At 36.0% G+C, this 22,231-nt stretch overlaps 1 protein-coding gene across 2 annotated transcripts; it reads left to right on the plus strand.

The window, feature by feature from the left end:
• The first annotated feature begins 1,999 nt into the window (after window positions 1–1,999).
• Window positions 2,000–21,986, plus strand: LOC140145507 (uncharacterized). Of its 2 annotated transcripts, XM_072167220.1 has the most exons (8): window positions 2,000–2,167; window positions 8,280–8,358; window positions 9,499–9,615; window positions 12,203–12,304; window positions 13,938–14,162; window positions 18,358–18,408; window positions 19,179–19,334; window positions 20,982–21,986. In XM_072167220.1, exons 2-8 carry the CDS (start codon window positions 8,355–8,357, stop codon window positions 21,254–21,256), a joined length of 930 nt encoding a protein of 309 aa, XP_072023321.1. In that variant the 5' UTR covers window positions 2,000–2,167; window positions 8,280–8,354; the 3' UTR covers window positions 21,257–21,986. The 2 variants fall into 2 exon arrangements, with proteins under 2 accessions (XP_072023321.1, XP_072023328.1); XM_072167227.1 differs by lacking the exon at window positions 8,280–8,358 and having other exon boundaries at window positions 9,502–9,615.
• The last annotated feature ends 245 nt before the right edge of the window (window positions 21,987–22,231 follow it).

A 22,231-nucleotide genomic window follows, 5' to 3' on the forward strand; every position in this document is an offset into this window, starting at 1 on the left:
AAAAACTAAGACACAGAGATCAAAAAACATGCTATTATGACCCATTTTTTCAAAATTCTTACAGTATTTTTAAAAACATCTACATTAGTTATGAAAAGCAGTCATTGGATTGAATCTAAATTGATTTCCTGAAAGGTGTGTATTCAAAGATTGCCTGTTCAATTTTTCACATATTTTTACGTAATCATGAATTTTTTGTGATACTTTTTTGAGTGGTATTTTTTTACATTACCTACGAATACAATTTTTCGTAGCACTAGATATATCTTTAAAAAATGGAAATCACTAATAAATGCGCGATTGATACAAGCTTTGATATGTCCAATACTGAAATGCATTGCATTCAGATATCTTTATTTTTGTGTTTAGCTGCCAGAAATTCTAAATGGCACAAAGGTAGGTTTGGTAAAAAATATGCATTACCTCCGAATACATGTTAAAAGCTCTGTCACTTCCACAAAGTGAGAGAATAGTAAATTATATTTAAGCAATAGGTACAGGGTAATACACTCTTTAATACTGCCAAGTTTCAATAGCCTGCATTTAACTATTTCGGAGATTTTAACAAAATAAGTAAGTATTCGTAGGTAAATATCGGTAGTCGAATGTTGCCTACAAATACAATTTGACATCATGACCCTATTGTGAAACACCGCCATTCATGCCAATACCCATATCGGTACATAAAGAAGGCACGTACATTCGCTATCAAATCATATGTCAATGAAAGTTGCGAATTCACATACATACCTGCCATGCAAAACTTAATGCGGCTTAATTGTTGAAAAATGTGTACTGAAATAGACGACGGTCAGCTAATTTGAAAGAAAAATCAGATTCGAGGAAGATTAGAAGGGGGTAAATACTTGGATTTGTCAGCTGTCATGTGTGCTTCATTTTAAACGTTTGCCGACCTCCTGGTTTCTGAGTAATTTGTGTCCAAATTGATTTATTCGAAGGTAACTTTTGACGTTTTCGTAAGGTTACCTACGAATACCATGGATAAAATAAAATGAAGATTTGATTGCGATATTCACCAAAAGTCTAATTCTTACCTACAAATACTAAAATGTTACTTACGAATACATCATAATACATGACATGTGTAATGAAGTGTCCCTACCAATGGAATTTAATTGTCAAAAACTTTAAGCGGTACCCCCGGACAATATTATTGCCCATACGGATTCATTCAACAATTATTTATTATGTAAATTGCTGTTTAACTACTTTTATATCAAAATGAAGTGTTCAAAATCTTGCTAAAAGCATCAAAACATTTTTGATCTAAGGTAATAACATTTATTCATTTGGACGTACCATCTGAAATAGATCTAAAAACTACCATTTTATTCATTCATTAACATAATGACCTCTAAACTCAATAATAGATATTGTTAAATCGATCATGTTACCTACAAATACCCGGGTTTCTTCATGCCTATTATTCTATTAAGCGTTAGGTGTATGCTTATAGTTCCCAATATTCCTGAAAACAGATATCCCACTCTTTCTTATACAATATGTAAATTGATTCATGTGGCTGGAAGAATGTATGTATGGCGAAGAGTGGTGTGGTGCTTCCTACAACATATTGCACAGCTCAATTGTTTGATCAACGCACGGGCTTTACGTGCAAACACACAGTTTACCTAAAGGACCCTACATACTTTTTAGTGGATGTAGAATGTGCACTTCTAGGCCTACCAGATATTCTACGTTAGGCCTACATATTATCGATTTTACGTCATAAAACATTCGTTAGAATTAAAACATTACTGGAAATAGAATGGGAATAGGCCTATGCATATAACGTAGACATGTTACATCAAATATTCTACGTTGAATACTTGGAGTCGGTAGCGGCCTTAATTGCATCTTACTTGTAAAACGGATCGATTGCATTGAACAACCATTATAGCAATTATAGACGTATTCCCTTGATCGATTACTAAAGTACCCATGGTAGGCAGGCTACCATTTTCTAAAAGGGCATTTACACAAGGAGCTACCGTCGATTGACATACTTAACATTAAAATATTGCTTTGACGGTCGTCTGCAGCAGCGGTATTCGCTGGTCAGTTTATGCCGGAACCATTTTGTCCGAAACGAAGTTTCAGGCATTCTGCAGAAACCTGAATGCCGATATCTCAAACATCACATAAGGTATGTAGGCCTATATATCTGCATTGTAAATGCTTATTTGTTTGGTTTTTTTGACCAGTTGGATTTTGCCTAGTTTGTTAATGACGGTTTCTGTTGTAGAAATACAGCATAGGCCTAATGTAAGATAGTAAATGCAAACCTGTATTTTAGATAGATAGGCGTACCACGTATCGTATATCGACTGGTAGTTTTATTTTATCGTGCATGTGCTCATCAATGTAAAGAAACGAAATCATTTCTATATCATCTCATGTATGCAGACGATCTTGTTCTTATGTCAGACAGTGCACAGGGACTTCAAACTGTTGTATGATTACTGTCTTAAATGGAAATTAAGTGTTAACAATGCTAAAACTAAAATTATGATTTTTAACAAAGGTGGTCGTGTTTGTAATAATTTCAATTTTTTATATGATAATAATCAAGTTCAAGTTTGCAATAATTACAGTTATCTAGGAGTTCTTTTTACGTCATCAGGTTCCTTTACAAATGCAATTAATGTACTAAAAGACAAAGCTAATAAGGTGTTTTTTAAGATAAGAGAAAATTTATTTAATTGCTCATGTAAATGTAGTTTGAAACTATTTTCAACACTTATCAAGCCGATTTTAACCTATGGCTGTGAAATTTGGGCTCCTTTATTTTTAAAAACAACAAAGATGGTAATTTCATTGATATTTGTGAAAAACCAAGTAGTGAAAATACTCATGTTAAAGTTTGTAAACTTATACTTGGAGTTCACCGTAAAGCTCCTAATAATGCTGTTTAGAGCTGAATTAGGAAGCTATCCGTTGTTGATTTATATGCTTGCACTTTCTTTAAAATATTGGTGGAAACTTAATCAAGATTGTTATTTAGGTAATTCATCTCTTGCTGTTCAAGCACTACTTGACAACAGATCTCTTAATTGCACTAATTTGTTTACTTGGTCAAAGGGTATTAAAAATATTTGTCATTTAATTGGTAAAGATGAGGTATGGAATAAACCAAACATCATTTCCAAATCATCTATCATTCATTTAGTTAATAACAGTTTAAACCTTATTTATGATCAATGGTATACTCATGTTTCGATAAAGCAAAAGAAGCTCCGTACTTATTGTCTTTTTAAATCATCTTTTGGACAAGAAAATTATGTTCATTTGCTAAATCGTTCTCAAAAGTCTGCTTTTTGCAAAATTCGTATTAGTGCACATACATTAATGATAGAAAAAGGTAGATATTCTTACCCAAAAATTCCACCAGAAAGAAGGCTCTGTGTTGTTTGTGATCTTCATGAAACAGAAGATGAATTTCACTTTATTATGAAGTGCAAAGCTTATTCCAATCTTCGAGAGCAAAATATAACTTCACAAATAAACTTTAATTACTCATCAACCAAATGGTCACAACATAATATAGACGAGTAAATATTCTTAGCTCCATTCCCGGCTGTGGCTGGCTGAAAACTACCACGAATAATAGGCCGGGGTAATTGAGGAGACGGAGCCGCGGAGCGATATATTTAAATTAGCTATGGAAAGCAAATAGCGTCATAACACAATGATACCTTAAAAGTCATTTCTAACTATATTATTTCTGCTTTGACAATGCGTTCAAATATTATGTAAAATATGTGTTATATGCTAGTTGTAAGTTGCTTTTATATTTTATATGTACCTGTGCTGTATTTGTATTGATTATACCTATTTGTTAGGTCGATATCAATAAACATGACCTTTAGGTCATACTAAATCTGAAAAAATCTATCATATATCGAGGGTTGAGAACCAGAAAGCCTTAACCAGTCAGCTACCTGCACAACCGATTCTTTTGTTCTGCAAGGCTCACTCAGTCATTTAATGAGGCAATACAAACGATCGAAATTGGTGTTGAAATGAGCAAAATTTTGAGTTACACCTTTTCAGTGTAAAATTTTTTTTCTCAGCCAAATGAAAAGCAATAATTTTCATTTTTTCAGTAAATGGCTGGAAAAACTATAATGCTTGATACTGATTTTTTTTTTATCCTGGTGTTAAACTTAGGCCTGAAATTCAGTCATTTAGTGTAAGATATTCGATTTTTATAGGCTTCAGCTCGGCCCGCGAGCTTTTTCTTGGATCAACCTTTTAGCTTTTCAAATTAATATAGTTCGCTAATGAAGGATTTTCCCCAACTTTCTAAAGCACATCACCGTGAGCTATATATCATAGTTTTGTCAGAATTTCCGTTTTGATTTCACCATCTTTCACTGTCGGCTGATAAAATTTCTAAATCAACACGTGAAATCTAAAGGCTAGTACTAGCATTGTGGATCGATATCCCTGGGTTTAATAGGAATACCGGCATGGCTATAGTGTTGCCAGAACTTCAATATAGCAAAGAAATTCCCAGACCTATAGCGCTCCTACTGATCATGTTTAACCAGAACACCCAATTGGGGATTTAATCGCTGGTCGGGCAATTTGCTTTCAATGAAAAATTGACCTGGATAACAACAAAGGAAATATCGACTATTTCTGCTGGTTGCTCTCGAGATAAAAGTACTCACCATTGCCTACTTTTACTTAGTTTGACATTTTCGGAGACTGAATGGAAAAAGGGTAAAACAAAACGGAAATTCTGACAAAACTATAACATATAGACCCACACGATGTGCTTTACAGAGGTGGGAAATATCTTTCTTTAGCAAACTATGTTAGTTTGAGACGCTAAAACATGAATTCCGTAAAAAGCTCGCAGGCGAATTCAAGGCCTATAAAAATAAAAAATATCACACTAAAAGACACAATTTGATGCTTAATTTTAACACCAGGATTTTAAAAAAATGTATATCCAAGCACCAAGTTTTTAACTGACATTACTGAAGAAAAAAAATATTGCTTTATATTTGACCGAGAAAATTAATTTCATAGCAAAAGGTGTATCTCTAATTTGTGCTGATTTTTACATGTATCGATCGACTTTTAGCGCGACTAAGCATTTCTAAAGAATTGGTTGTCCAGGCGGCAGACTGTAACTCAGTATGACCAGCTCTCAAAAAATGAGCATAAAGTTGCAAAATAACTTTGAGAAAATAAATGCTCATCGTGCTGAATGCGGTATAAAGATACGCATACTTCTCTCCATCTATTGATAACTTGGTAATAACGTTCAGTGCCCGTTAAGATAATTGCTATTGTTTTAAGTGTACGAATACGATTGGTGCGCAGTATGATCATGATAGCTCATCATGATAAGTTCATTTGAAACAGAATGCGCGCAATGTTTTATGTTTGTAGGCTTACTGCAGATTTTGGTATCAGGTGATAGCTCATATTTTTCTTATTAACATATTGAAATTAGGCGTTCCAAATCGGTATATTTCCGGAGAAATCATAAAAATCAGTTGAATTAGTCTTGACTGGATGTGGTATACCCTGCACGTTGAGACTAATTCAACCGTTTGTTGATGATAACTCTCGTCATATGAGAAATACCCACCTAATGCTTTAATTGGATCTGTTGGCCAATCTACACCAGGCACAAAAAGAAACTCGTCAGTTATATTCATCATTGCTGTTCAATAACTTGATAATTTTGGATTATTCTGAAATATACATTTTGATAATTGGACTTTGCGTTCTCATTTGACACCCTGTTCGTGAAAGACGAACAAGAATTGACCAAGATATGCGCCTCCAAAGCCTCAAACCCTAAAATCAAAAGTTGCATTTTCAACGATTTTCAATGGGAACGCATCGTTGTATTGCACACAAGCACCACGGGCCAATCAATAAAGCACACAGTGTAACAGGCACAATTGAATCGTTAAAATTGCAACTTTTCATTTTGGGGTTTGAGAGTTTGGAGGCGCATATCTTGGTCAATTCTTGCTCAATGTTCACGAACAGGGTGTCAAATGAGAAAGAAAAGTCCAATTAACAAATTGTATATTTCAGAATAATCCAAAATTATCAAGTTATTGAAAAGCAAGGATGAATATAACTGACGAGTTTCTTTTTGTGCCTGGTGTATATCAAAAGGCTTCTCATTACCATGTCTTTTTGCACCAATCCATAAACCCTGAGATTTATAAACATTTAGCTTTAAACCAGACACTTTTAATTTTTTTGACAGTTTGTTAAGCCAGAGAAGCACATTAAAACATTGCACCTTTGTAAGATTCCCTTCACATTTAGACTTCTCTACATTGTCAATGGGTGGTTACCATGGTTACCTTGCAGAAATGCATTATTAATACATCAGCGTCAAATGTTAGAATCGTACAAATCTTTGTAATACTCACTGTTTTAAATTAAATTAGGGTTTACAATCTCAGTACCATCATCCAGATTCCAGAATCAATGTCTACAGATCCTCTTGAAAAATATTTATTATATACTTTTGTCACCTTTTTCTGCGTATCTAATTCTGGAACGCATAATTATACCATCAATAATTTTGCTATCCAACTCTTCTAAATCATTCTTTACGATGTGGATCTCCTCTAAATTGTTGTCTGAGCTGGGATTATTTGTACCGCGTAATATGAACTCTCATCTTTATCGCCAAAGGTCTCAGAACAAAAGCAAAGGTTTTTCATGTTTTTCTTTAACTTAATTGACATAAGTAAATAAATAATATAATATTTATTTCAAAATCATTAAATTAAAATACCGTGCTTCAAATGCCCCATTGTTTAAAATCACCCATCCCAAGAGCACAGTTTCATGATTCAACTCACAGTTAGGACGCTGGACTACCAATTCTTTAGAAATGCATAGTCGCGCTAAAAGTCGATCGATACATGTTAAAATCAGCACAATTCAGAGATACACCTTTTTGCTATGAAATTAATTTTCTCGGTCAAATATAAAGCAATATTTTTTTTTTCTTCAGTAATGTCAGTTAAAGACATAGTGCTTGGATATAAATATTTTTTTTAAAATCCTGGTGTTAAAATTCAAGCATCATATTTTGTCTTTTAGTGTGATATTTTTGATTTTTATAGGCCTTTAGTTCTCCCGCGAGAGCTTTTTACGGAATTCATTTTAGCGTCTCAAACTAATATAGTTTGCTAAAGAATGATATTTCCCACCTCTGTAAAGCACATCGTGTGGGTCTATATATTATAGTTTTGTCAGAATTTCCATTTTTATTTTACCCTTTTTCCCTTCATGCTCCGAAAATGTCAAACTCAGTACTTTATCTCGAGAACAACCAGCAGAAATAATCGATATTTTAATTGTTGTCAACCAGGTCCCTTTTCCATTGAAAACCAGGATTGCCTGACCAGCGATTTGGTAGCCCAAATCCCCAATTCTGGTAAATGAGGTGAATTTTGGAAATTTGCTCCCGTGATAGCCTGCAATTTCAATTTATAGGGGCTATGGATTCCATGATTATGAAAACCATTTTGTCTGTTTGTTTGTTTGTTTATTTACCTAGGATGAGGTCCTTGGGAAAATCCACTGTCCAAACCTAGAAAAATTCGCGTGTTATTAGAGGGGATTTTAATTTTCTGTCCCTCCTATCTCCAGGTGAATGACCCCCCCCATCGCGGGTTGGCATTTTCATTACACCCTTCAGACTTGCGTTCGGGTTTGTGTAGGCCTATTTATCATAATTTAGCGCTATAGGACCTACTTTCTAAATGTAGGCTATAGCTATAGCCGTGCTATATAAATATTATAAGGTACCGGTATGTAATATTATGTAGGCCTATGGGGGTGGGGTGGGTACTCAACACATTTTAACCATGACTTACAATGCAAGGCTCATTGTTGCCATAAATGATTTTTCCTTTAGGTCATTATAATAGGTTGTTATAAACTTCCATGTTTAACCTTGTATTGTTTTGGCTGCTTCATTATGACTTTCGGTGGGTTTAAGCAATTTCAAACAAACACAAACAAAAGGCACTATACCCAGTCACCTTCATGACAATTGAAACACTAGGTAATTTCTTTGCTATACCAAATTCGATCGTTTGTATTGCCTTATTAAATGACTGAGTGAGCCTTGCAGAACAATAACAATCCGTAGTCCAGCGTCCTAACTGCTCAATGTAGCGTAGCGCACTACAAATCGCTGCGCTTTTATTTTATATTTTGTTGCTTCAACATGCACCAATATTTCTGGACATTTGTAGGGGACATTTTCAACCAATCAATCAAGCTTGTTTTGGGAATAATCATACGGAAATTCGCCAACTCTGCAATTGACCATGGCAGATGCAGGAGGAAGCAACGAAGGTAAGCTGATCATCATCGGAAGTCGAATTTGATTATTTTCTAAATTAAACCCCTGGATACTACTGGTCATCTAACAACATTTCTGATTGGTTGATAACTTGAAATGATCATTTTATCAATTTCACCAATCATATGACTGGGCTTAAACTATTTATGGTCAAACTTGCATTATTTTGCAAATGATCTTATTAATCATGTTAATACCCTCCTTGATTAGTTCAAATTTGGACACAATATTCATTTTAGCCAATCGGCAGGTAATTCTCATGAGGTTAAGGGATCTGGAATGAGCATTTTTAGCGTTTCCACAGTATTTTTTATGGGATATGAGAGCACCTCAGACGTATCGAATTCCATTCTGAATACGAAGCATGTATTTCTGATATCAAATAATTTTCATTTTTTGAAAATCACAATATAATACAAATTTTATGACAAATTATAAAAATTGATATTTTTCAAATTTTTGATATATAACAGTCCTCGAAGTAAATTTTATAAATCTAATGATGTATTCTTAAAGTGTATGTAGCTGGGAGGAAAAGCCGACGTTCAATTGAAAATTTTGACCTTTCATATTGAAGATATGGATTTTTTCCCAAAAGACCTACATTTTTTGGTGTTTTGGGGAAAAATCCATATCTTCAATACGAAAGGTCAAAATTTTCAATTGTTCATCGGCTTTTCATCCCACCTACATACACGTTAAGTATAAATCATCAGATTTATAAAGTTTACTTCGAGTACTGTTGTTAAATATCAAAAATATCAATTTTTAATGATTTGCCATAAAATGTGTATTACATTGCGAGTTTCAAAAAATCAAACTTATTTGATATCAGAAGGACATTCTTCGTATTCAGAATGCAATTCGACATGTCTGATGTGCTCTAATGTCCCACAATAAATACTGTCCAAACGTTCATACCCCTTCCCTTAAGGTAAGAATAAGTAGAAAATAAAATAAAACGAAATTGATCAAAAGAAAAAGGTTATTTTGAAATACCAAAAAACAAAACAAAAAACAACAACAAGAAAAAAACTAAAACAAAAACTAAAACAACCCTCCCCCCAAAAAACAAAAAAATAAAAACACTTATATTCTGTATATTTTTTCAGATGTTAAACACGTAATGATAAGTTACAATTGGGAATGTCAAGAGCAGATGATAAAAGTGAAGAATAAACTGAAACAAGCTGGCTATAAAGTATGGATGGATATCGACTCTCTGGGTAAGTTTTCATAACTATTTTGTTCTGGGATATTTAATATCAAATATCTTAAGAACCACTGACTAATATTAAGCTTGTTTGTACTCATTTAAATGCATTTTACATGTTGAAGCCAAATATGGACATGGACATTTTTTGATTTTTGATAAAAACCCGCGTGACCGTACGCGGGTTTCGACTGTTTAAAATTTGTTTACAAATTCAACTAATTTCAGAAAAGTAGTGAATTTGCATGACCATAATTGGAATCAGCATGCAAAATGAATTAAAATGAGTATAAACAAGCCTAATTTTGGTTCAGTGGTTTTTAAGATAAGAAAATATCTCAAAACTTGGACTTATTATGGCTAGCAGAGCAATGTCAGGGATTTCAGAGACCCGGACTCCTACGTCACTTGTTTTCTATTTTGATGCATGGGAATGAATGTACATATTTGCAATCTGGTTTTTTTTAGTGCTAGGCTAAATGTTACTTTTCATATCTTTCATACACTCCAAAAACCGTGTTCAGCTATTGAACACCTTCTTGCCTTCACTTTGTAAACATGTTCAGAAACTAAGTATTACGTATTAAATTCCTAAACAATCAAAGTACGATGGCTAAATATTACCCGTCAATACTCTAAACAGTCATGCTTAGTATTAAAAGAAACACGTTTAAAAGAAAAAAGAAGAAGAAAACAGAAACGCAATGATTATAGTGTGCTACACACTGGCAACGACTTGACGTTGATCCCAACTAAGTCAACTAAGTCACTAAAATGATCATCAATCATTCAACAATAATTGGTCTTAAAATGATCATATGATTCATTTAGTGATAGACATCAGCTATTCTTAAGACACATGGGTGACATTCTGCCACTCATTTGCATGGCAGAATGGCCCGTCTATTTATTTTCCTCCGCAGTCAGGAGACTACCCGCAATTGTGTTGTTCATTTGAAATCTTGGATTTCTTAAGACTTAGGCTACGCTCCCAGCTAGAGTCCGACGCCGAATTGTATAGAAATACCTTTTAGAAGCATTAAATCGGTATCACCCCAGCGGCCCCCGTGCACTGGAAAACCAGAATTTGTTATTCAAAAAGAAACGAAAATTCAAAAAAAAAAAAAAAAAAAAAAAAAGGGTAGAGAAATTGGTTTCAAATATTAATGAATTCAGAGAAGCATACGAGATATAATGAATTAACCATTGAATTTCCCTCATTTCTCAGGCCCTGACCTACACCAGGCTTTTTCTTTCTCATTTGACACCCTGTTCGTGAACATTGAGCAAGAATTTACAAAGATATGAGCCTACTAACTATCAAACCCCAAAATGAAAAGTTGCAATTTTAACGATTCAATTGTGCCTGGAACACTATGTGCTTCATTGATTGGCCCGTAGTGCTTGTGTCAATACAACGATGCGTTCCCATTGAAAATCGTTGAAAATGCAACTTTTGATTTTGGGGTTTGAGGCTTTGGAGGCGCATATCTTGGTCAATTCTTGTTCGTTTTTCACGAACAGGGTGTCAAAATGAGAAAGCAAAGTCCAATTAACAAAATGTATATTTCAGAATAATCCATAATTATCAAGTTATTGAACAGCAAGGATGAATATAACTGACGAGTTTCTTTTTGTGCCTGGTGTATATCGTAGCTAATTTATATTTTAAGCTTGATCGCTATGGTTTTTGGAGCAATATTGCTTCTTTTTAACCCTGCGGTCAAATCTTAAACAATTATTTGAGCGCTTTTTTATATTATGCTGACCGGAATAAAACTGATGGCAGATAGTGGCAAGAATTTTCACACTACTACGTCCAAGTTCATATTTCAGTTAGTTAGGATAACAAAAACGACTGGCAAGATAGTATTCTAGATAACCCCAAAAGGTCGAAATTACGTCAAGAACTGTCGATATCATGTTACCTTTGCGAGTGAAAACACAGCTTATTTAGCCAATGTCAATATGGTGTTATCGGTTTTAATATTTTCCTGACATATTGGCTTTTTACAATAGCAGTAATGGAAAAAAAGTGCAATGTTCGTCATTTTTCGGCACAAAATATTTTGGCAATGACGTCACGGACATAACATCAAGCTCCTATTTTGCAAATAGCCGCCAGGCTCTACCTACCTCGTCTACGAGATTGGTCCTTTAGCGATCTAGGTATGTCTATGGGTCAAACAAGCAAACCACAAAATATGTATCGTCGTCCAAACCCCAGCAGTCAAGTTAGCTCAATCAATAAGGCGTTCGAATACAGTGGGAGATGTTGTGGGTTCGAACCGTGGCTGTGGTTATTATGCTCTCGTGTAAAAATGGAGAAATCTTGAAATTCACCTGGATAAGGAACTTACTGCTAATTGTCTGGTTGTAACACGAAACTCGGGGAGCTGATCCTGGCTGCGAAGGTCAATTGTTAATGTATAGGGTGTGCGTTTCTTAGCAGGAACTCCTTGTTGTTTAATGGTTTGTGGAATGATGGGGCCGTTGTTGTCAGCGACAACCTATAAAGTGTGCTTAGGCTTGTGGATCAACATCTACGCGTTGTGCCTATGCGTAGCATACTTTATATATAGATCGGATTTTTTTTTCAGAGGGGAGTCTACTTGAAGGCATGGGAAAGGCAGTCGAGGGATCAGCAGTAGTCCTCGTATGTTTTTCAAAAGCATATCAGGCCAGTACGAACTGCAGAACGGGTAAGTGCATGGCGGTTACAGTAGTTAATCTTCTGATAAGGGTACTGCGCTAGTGCGCTAGACCAGATGCCACCGTCTTACTTGAAGGGATGGCAAAAGCGGTAGAGGGTTTAGCCGTAGTCACCATATTTGTTATGCTTTGCGAATTACAGAACGTGTATATTAAATTGAGTACGTTGTGGTAGTTTTACGAATGTCTGTAATGAGGGTTCTTTTTAATCCATCCGGTCTCATTTAAGATATTGCAAAAGCTTCATGTGAAATATAACACGGGTAGGCTTATAGTTTAATGACTGTTGCAGCTATAAATTAAGGTCCGTTCATACTACGTATTAATTTTAACTATTAAAGCAAAACATATAAGTCATATACTCACAAGCAAGTTTTACCCTACTAATTACAATGGTTTCTGCAGGTAACAAATAATTGTTACGTCGTTTCAAATCACTAGTTCATCGGTTTTCCGGATTGCCAAAATTCAAACAAAAATCGCGTCAGAAGCATACTGTGATGTGCCCTGAGTAATTTAATTTGATTCTCTTTGTTTACAATTAAGATCTATTTCATGAGACATTTTATTTTAGGGATTCCCCTCTCAGCAAATTGAATGGATAGCTGGGACTTCCCCTTGTCAGTGCAGTGTTGCACAATTGGAAAGTCCCCTGAGATTGTGAATTGAAAATGATGTCATGAAATTCCCCTAAGGAAGTGATGTAATGAGAAAGGTTAATGTTATAATTAAGGCTTGGGAATTTCCAAATTTGGCTATTAATATTTGGGATTTCCCAGGGCTTGATATATAAGAAAATGTAAACACATTATTATTCACAGTTGATAGTGTTGATCTGGGCTAGACCAGAAATATTTTATGTAGTCAAAGTACTACTATTTGCCAGTGTTGTCGGAGAAGATCTAGAATACGTCAAAGAACGTACTTCTTCCAAGAAAGGAATATATATATTCTTCTGTCGACTTGCTGAAGTCTGGTATTTTGATTCAACGCAACTGTCAATATAAGTGGGGACAACTGCATCGCAGTCCTGCTTTCTGAAGATATTGTGTGAAAGGTGGAAATAGCACCATTTTTGGAGAAAGCAGCGCAAGGAGTTACGTTTGCAGAAAGCAGCGCAAGGAGTTACGTTTGGAGAAAGCAGCGCAAGGAGATAACGGTTTGGAGAAAGCAACGTCATATTTGTGTGAGGATTTCATACGCAAGGATATTTATAAGTTACGCAAGTGTACACTGGATTTCGCTGATTTTCGCAGGACAAGTGAATAAGGATACATATTACATCAGTCGTCCAGAACATTACAAGAACTCTAGGATCACCAACAAGAAGACAGCTGGTTAAGTACAGATAGAGTAAAACTGTCATTGTGTGATTTTATTGTATATGCGGTATTGTTATTTCATGTACCATTCATACTCTGTTTTCAATTAAAGACTTAGATTTCGTTAGCTTAATCAAACAGTGTATTTGTGTTGTGCATTCGTGTGAATTTGGGTAAAAGGTGATTTTGGCCTTGAGTCAAGTACGACTCGTAACAAAACCCTCCGTTGAGATGATATCGTTGATATGGCTGTAAAGTCGTAGTTATAAATCCCAATATGTTATGCATCATTCTCTTTCAGAAGCTGAATATGCATACAATTTAAAGGTTCCCATTATACCTTTAAAAGTTGAGTCCGACTTTAAAGCAACGGGATGGTTAGGAGCCTTACTAGCAAGCAAACTCTACTATCGTATGGATACAGACGATCAAATGGAACGAAACTTTCCCGCTCTTCTGAGGGCATTAGGGACTAAAGGCCGTGTCCAGAGTTCTACCAACAGTAATGGAACAAAATCCCAAGAAGGTAAAGTACAAATATATACATAAAGCACGGAAGGGGTGGTTCGGTGGGATCTCACTAGGATTCACAACATGCTCATCTATCAGGGCACAGTTCTTTAACCCCAATACATTTGTAAATTCATTGCATTTTATTTATCATGATCTTTACCATATCTTGATGATTTTGGGGCTCGAGCAAACTGGCATATAAATATTTTGAGAGAGAAAAAAATCAGGACTCAGCGGGGATTGAACCCCGGTCGCTGGATTACCGGTGCAGAGTCTTAATCATGTACTACCTGATGAGTCACCGTTGGTTGTCGGGCAATCTCAACTTAAGGTTTGACAATATTTTAAAGTGTTGCGATTTGGTAGTTCACAGCATCTTGCGAATGGTAGTAAGCTCTGGCAAAAATCGCATTGCTCATTTCATTGCAAGTGTGTAGAAGAATTCAAATATCACAGATATACTTTTGTAGGTCCTGTGGTTCTTCAGTTATGTTGTACACTTGCAACACTTACATAACTCATTAACAACGATAAATCAAGCAAGGTTTGAAAGTATATGGGTTGTAGAATGACCTTTTGCAAAACATCAAAGAGTTATTTGTCAATAGCATATTGATTTACATAATGAAAATCGATATTTGTTGGCTGCTTCGACCAACAGTACCTTGTCTACCTTTTAAGTCTTTTGTTCAAAACACAAAGTTGCTCACCTGAAAGTTTCGGTTGTTTAGACTACAACCTTCTTCAGCAGAATGATCTAAAAAAAGTTTGGAAACTCTCCAAAACGACTTTATATCAGAAATATTTGAAATCTATTTCCATATTGTTTCATATCAATACAAACATTGTTCTTTTCTGTTAAAAATGACACCAATGTGACTATAACTTATTCCATGGCTGAGTAATTGTCTTTGAAAGACAAGGATGTCTCAAACAAAATGTGCCAAATCTCCCATTGTCTGCGCCATTTGCACCAGTAAACATAAGTAAGGAATATCACACTGTTTCATTAAATCAATCGCCACTTATCTAAAATCAGTAACGAGTAGAGAAGCCATATGCGTTCACAACAGCTTCTTATCAACCTGGCCACATGCTCCTGAGAGATGGTATTCCACTCTTCAAGCAAGATCTGTCTTAAACCAGCCAATGTGGTTTGATCTGTCACTCTAGCGCGCACAGCCCGACCAAGTTGGTCCCAGAGATTTCTATGGGATTTAAGTCCGGGCTATTGGCTGGCCACTCCATTCGTTGAATTCCTTCTTCTTGCAGGAAGTCATTTACAACTCTTGCCCTGTGTGGCCGAGCGTTATCATCCTGTAAAACAGCATTCTGTAAAACGGCATTCTGTCCAAGGTTTTGCAGAAATGGTACTGCGACTAGCTGATGGATGTTATCTCGATAGTTAACTGCATTGAGATTTCCGTTGACTGCTACCAGTCTGATCTTTCCTGTCATCGATATTCTGGCCCAAATCATCACGCTTCCACCACCATAGGCTGTTACTTTCTCAATGCAGCAATCTGCTAAACGTTCGCCACGTCTTCTCCACACTTCCGCTCGGCCATCCAGCTTCCTCAAACAAAATCTTGCTTCATCACTAAACATGACATTGCGCCACATGGTCCAACCGCGGTGTTGACGGCACCAGCGAAGACGGACAAGACGATGAAGTGGAGTCATTTTAGGCTTCCTGGCAGGCTTGTGAGCTCGGAGATTAGATTCATGAAGCCTATCGCGAATAGTCTGGTCAGATACTCTATTGTTATAACGTCTTGCCTGCCTTGCTTGCAACCCGGGCTTGCAAAGTTTTTGGCACTTAGTCTACGGTTTCGAAGCGCTGCCAGCCTGATGTAGCCGTTGTTTTTCTTGGGCGGCCGTTTCTGGGTCTGTCTTTGACATCTCCGGTCTCACGAAATTTGGCTTTCATCTTGGAGATCATACCGGGGGAAACTCCAAATGTTACCGCAACTTGATTCTGAGGTATGCCAGTCTCAAGCTGACCAATAGCTCGAGCCTTGTCCAGCTCTGATAATCGAACCATGGTTGATTACATGTAGATCTTTCTTGCAAATGACAACTTTTAAGAAGTAACCAGCAAGAGAGATTGACTTACGTTGATCCATTTCGATCCACCTGTAGGACTGTTAATCCCATCCTAGCACATTTTCATTCAAAATGATATGGTGCGAACAACTTTCATTCATTCTCTTATTCATGCATTTGACCCACTCATTAAATCATTCAAATCAACGAGATGAGCGCAGATATTGGTCAGTTTCGCACATTTTCTTTAAGACCTCTCTATCTTTCAAAGAAAGTTACTCAGCCGTGGAATAAGTTATGATCACAAATGAAGTGTCATTATTGACAAGAAACAACAATGTTTTCACTGATATGATACAATATGAAGATAGATTTCAAACATTTCTGATATACAGCCGTTTTTGAAAGTTTCCAGATTTTTTTTTTTCAGGAGTTTAGTTCGTTGATCGATTCGATGACTCTTGACTTGTGACGGATCGTAGACTCTGGCTAAGTTGTAGCGCCTCGTCCTTATTTAGCACATACACATATAATGAAAGACAGAGATGAAAAGACTAGTTCGCGTCTGAAATTCGGACAACTAGAAAGAAAATTCCGTACTGCGCAGGTCGGCAACCAATCACGGCGCGCCTTTGCCCTGACGTCAGACGCGAACCATAGATTTTAAATACTGTTTAATACTAAAGTATTTAAAATCTATGCGTGAATCAGTTTTAACTTATTATTATTTTTTATTTTGCTATATTGAAATCTTGTAGGTCTATAATAAACATCTCAAAAAAAGTAACTAACCCCCCTAAATAATGACCATTATTCAAAAACGGGGTGATTGTATTACAAATCTGTAAAATGCGTTGGAAGCTAATTTATTTCTGCACATTTTGACACCTCATTTGCAGCAATTGACTAAATATTGACGTCACAGCGTACATTTAAATAAATGTAACCCAAGATTTGAAAGTTGCAGTAAATTGTATTGATTTTGTATTCAGTGTAATGGAAGGAAATCTGTGTAATGATATCTGAGTGTTTTTGTATTGTAAAAATGTGTATGTAAGTGCAACTTTCAAATCTGGACCTCACTACATTAAATTGACCGGTGTTTTATTGTTTTCTGGGCTATCGTATCAAATGAGGTGTCAAAATGCGGAGAAATAAATTCTGCTTCCAACGCATTTTACAGATTTTTAATACAATAGCCCCTTTTTGAACACCCTAAATTACAGGGATTTAAATTCAAATCCAAAAGACTTACTTTCAAAACTTTCAGAGACTGTAGTTAGGAACTAATCAATATAGGATTAAAACAAGTCTTTACAAAGTTTTAAAAATTTCATTCCCACAGAGATTTAAAAATGCAAGTCCATTGGATTTAATATTCAAGTCCTTTAAGATTTACTTTTAAGCATATCTGGGATTTATTTCAAAATAATATAAATCTTTATGGGGATTTAAATATCGATATTAAATACAAGTCTGTGTGACTTCTTATCAAGCAATACGTCTATTCACGGCAGTAATACCAAGTCAGGACTACTTCTTTCATAAAGTTCAAGCAATAGTCTGCAGTGCCAGTGCTAATTCCAGTATCACTGAAGTGGCATGGCCGAGTGTGATCCTTCATGGAAATAAGCTTACCCATTTATAAATTATATTATGTGTATAGGTAAGCTTATACAACAGAAGCACAGACTACTACCTCAGTGATTGAAGATAATGTTCACATTGGCCCTTCGTGCACAACAATGTAAGCTTTTTCATGGAAGTTATAGTCACTGACATTGGCAATTCTGCATAACAAATTCGTACACATCACTTCATTCATTCGCTCGCCACCACACGAAATCGCAAAAGAAAGATGGTGGCTAAGCAGTCCAGGAAAACGTTTCGATTTGATCACGTGCACGCACCATCTCGTTGTGATTGGTTTAATGTTTAAGTCTTTCGAAAGATTTAAAAATAGATTTTCTTTTTCCCGATCCCAAAGAAAATTTAAATCAAACCCCGCGTAAAATAAATCTTAAAGACTTAAAAATTTACAAGTCTCAACTAAGATTTAAATTTTAAGTCTTTCTAATTTAGACTGAATAAAGGCCATTATTTAAGAGGGGTTAGTTACTTTTTTTTAGATGTATATTATAACCATTTCTCACTTCTTGCAGTTACGGCGAAAGAGACGAGCAGCAATGTGACAGAGAAGGCACCGGCCAGCGGTAAGTTTATAGCATAGGAGCCTCGACCAGGTTTTGTGAAAAAGTGAGTTGGCTTTTCATCCCAGCTACATACACTTTAAGTACATATCATTAGATTTATTAGGTTTACTTTGAGGACTGTTAAATACCAAAAATATCAATTTTTAATAATTTGCCCTACAATATTTATTGTGTTGCGAATTACAAAAAAAAAATCGAAATTATTTGATTTCATCAGGACATTCCTCGTATTCAGAATGCAATTCGATATGTCTGATGTGCTCTCAGATCCCCCCAAAAAATACGCGAAAGCGTCGATATCCGAGCACTGCGTACAAGTATAACCCTAACCCTAATCATAACCCACCATAATTATAACCCTAACTCTAATCCTAACCCACCCTAATTATAACCCTAACCCTAATTTAACCCTAACGTAACCCTAACCCTAAAACACAGGGTGCACTGGGTAAACCAGAATTGTACCTGAAATAAGTGGGCTGATTCTCCCTTCAGAAGGATGGAATGCAGAGTGAGAGATTGTTTTACGCCAAGCCTGATTTCTGCATTTGAATCAACTTATGATCACCCTGTTTTGACGGATTTTCAATTGATTGATTTAACTGGTATACGCGTAAAAGTGAGTATTGACGTAGAAAATCGCAATTGTCACGGTTCGCGCTGGGGGGGCTGATCCTGGCTGCGCTGGGTATTATTTCTAGATGCAGGCTGTATCACCTGTTCTCTTAATCCAATCGTATTCATTTTTATCTTTGCTTTTATTTCCATAGGTCAGAAGTTCCACACCTCGAATCAGAAGGGATATAACTGGTGTTTTAATCGTTTACCAAGGACGTTTAAGATCAGATTCAAAATGAAAGCGAAACATGATCTTCATATTGGCTTGTCACCAGAAAACAGAGACATCACGGATATGTATGAGATATGCAAGTACAAGTTTTTATCACATAAAATTACCTACTAGTTTGAGTGGTCATAACGTTGAAAAAAATGAACTAAAAGCGATAGCATTGATATGGAAGTCTGGGGGAGAAAATAGCTCTAGGATATGATACCGCACGTATGTAAAAAAGAGGGATAATCGAGAAATTGATGATTGAATGAAACTTACTTTGTAAAGGGATACGGTTTAATGGCAGAGGATGATTTAAGCACTACCTAACACACCACTGGGTTAACAATGCAGCTAGCATAGTGGTGTGAGTAAACATGACACCACTGCTCTGCTACTGCATGATAACCCCCAATTCCTGAAACAACTGCTCGTGGAGCGCGCGAAAAGTTGCACAAAATATTACTAGTTTGATTATAATAAAGATGAATTTCGGTCCGAGGAAAACGGTCTTTCAAATTGAAATGATCATTTATGTTGAAATGCGACTTGAAAATTTCGAATTTCACCACCTGGAGGGGGCGCAAAATTGGCGAAGGAACGCTGAATTGGTCGATTTGGCGCCCCCTAATTAGACGACGTCCAAGGGCACGTGACCTCCCCTTTCCCCCAAGCTACGCCACTAGTGGCGAAGTTACACATTTTGTTAGAAAGCGAAATACTAAACTCCTCAAAAAAAGTTTGGAAACTTTCAAAAACAGCTGTATATCAGAAATGTTTGAAATCTATCTCTTATTGTTTCATATCATTGTAAACATTGTTCTTTCCTGTCAACAATGACACCTCATTTGTGACGATAACTTTTTCTACTGCTGAGTAACTTTCTTTGAAAGACAGAGTGGTCCCAAAGAACGCTCATCTCATTGCTTTGAATGGTTAATGCATGAATAAAAGAATGAATGAAAAGTATATAGTTTGCAGTATATCATTTCTGCAAAACCTTGGACCGAAGGCTGTTCTACAGGATGATAACGATCGACCACACAGGGCAAGAATTGTAAATGACTTCCTGCAAGAATTCAACGAGTGGAGTGACCAGCCAATAGCCCGGACTAAAATCCTATAGAACATCTCTTCGATCAACTTGGTCGGGCTGTGCACACGAGAGTGACAGATCATACCACCTTGGCTGGTTTAAGACAGACTTTGCTTGAAGTGTAAAATACAATCTCTCAGGAGTGCGAGCGTGAGGTCAGGTTGATAAGAAGCATATGAGAAGAAGATGCAATGCTGTTATGGATTATACTGATTTTGTTTTAATAAAACAGTGTGATATTCCTTTAGCAAATGGTGCAAACAATGACAGATTTGGCACATTTTGTTTGAGACCTCCTTGTCTTTCAAAGACAGTTACTCAACCATGGAATAAGTTATGGTCACACATTTGGTGTCATTTTTGACAGGAAGGAACAATGTTTGTATTGATAAAAACAACAACATGGATATCGATTTCAAATATTTATTTCTGATATACAGCCGTTTTGGAAAGTTTTCAAACCTTTTTTGAGGCGTTTATATTTGAATTATGCAGTATAATATAAATAGATTGTGCAAATGATCTGAGGGAGACGCGTGATTTGTACAACATCATTAATCATCTTGTTTCGGCGCTTTGTTTCTCTTCTCGACTCTTTGTCAACTGTGTTCATTTACTTATCTATCGTATTTATATTTGTTACAGGCGTTGGAGGGGAAAAGAATAAGATCACTTTTCTGCGACGTCAATTAAAGGCGGCTAGAATCGGGTCCAAAGAAACTCCAAATATCCTCGACCCAAGCAAGTTTGTCAACTTTACACTAGAATGGGATGGCAGAACTGTTCGTGTTAGCAAAGAAGGCTTTGGTGCGGTCATAGAATATACGGATCCGTCTCCTATGAATGCAGCATACTTGGGTTTTACTACAGGATGGGGATCTGAGGGAGATTGGGAGTTCTTCGATTTGAAACCTCGTTAAATATCACCAACTCCAACTCCAGCAGGAAAGAACGTTGTTCAATTTAAAGACGTTATGCACAAGTGATTCATTAAATCTTTTAAACAAGAGCACCAATGGTGCTGTAGCTCATTTGTTATGGGTTATGGTCAGGAATTAAAATTCATTGTGTTGGTGGTTGTGTGCAGGTTTTATTTGTTATGTTGTTTGTAAGTGCAGTTGTTAATTTTTATTAATTTGTTGACAGGGCTGTGATAAAGAGTGTAGTTTAGTTTAGTTTAGTTTATTACCTTCATTGCACATAAAAATGTCAAAATGCGGTGTGTGGTGCAACAGGGCAACCCCGAACAGGCACGCTTGCCCACTAGATGGGGTCTCTTATACACACACCAAATAAGTGAACTAAAACACAATATAATACTAAAATTGAGTTGCCAAATTACTTCAAGACAATGCAGAATTCATATGAGCACTAGTGAAATTGCACAAAGTAGGTATACTGACAAGTTAATTTGAGATGTAGTGGTTAGTGGTGTACCTGTCTTATTTTATTAAATCTTCTTTTGCCTGATGGGTAACAAACCTCAGTGTAAACACTGTTTTTCAGTTTGACACAGGGCTCAAACTTAAAACATCAAAAAATAACCAATACATATTAAAATACATTACATTAAACTAGACCAGCTAGGCATAAAATGTGCATACAAACAACAATGATATTGTTACGAGTCGTACTTAAGGCCAAAATCACCTTTTAAATCTAAGTCTTTAATTAAAAGCAAAATATGATTGTTACAATATATGACAACAAATGCACATACAAAAATAATCACACAATCACAATAATATTTTAACTTATTAGTACTTAGCCAACATTCTTCTTCTTGAAGATAACATAGAGTTCTTGCAATGCTCTGGACGGCTGATGTATATATCCTTATTCACTTGTCCTGCGAAAATCGGCGAAGTCCATTGTACACTTGCATTTATAAATAT

This window comes from Amphiura filiformis, chromosome 2 (assembly GCF_039555335.1).
Source record: "Amphiura filiformis chromosome 2, Afil_fr2py, whole genome shotgun sequence".
Lineage (NCBI taxonomy): Eukaryota > Metazoa > Echinodermata > Ophiuroidea > Amphilepidida > Amphiuridae > Amphiura > Amphiura filiformis.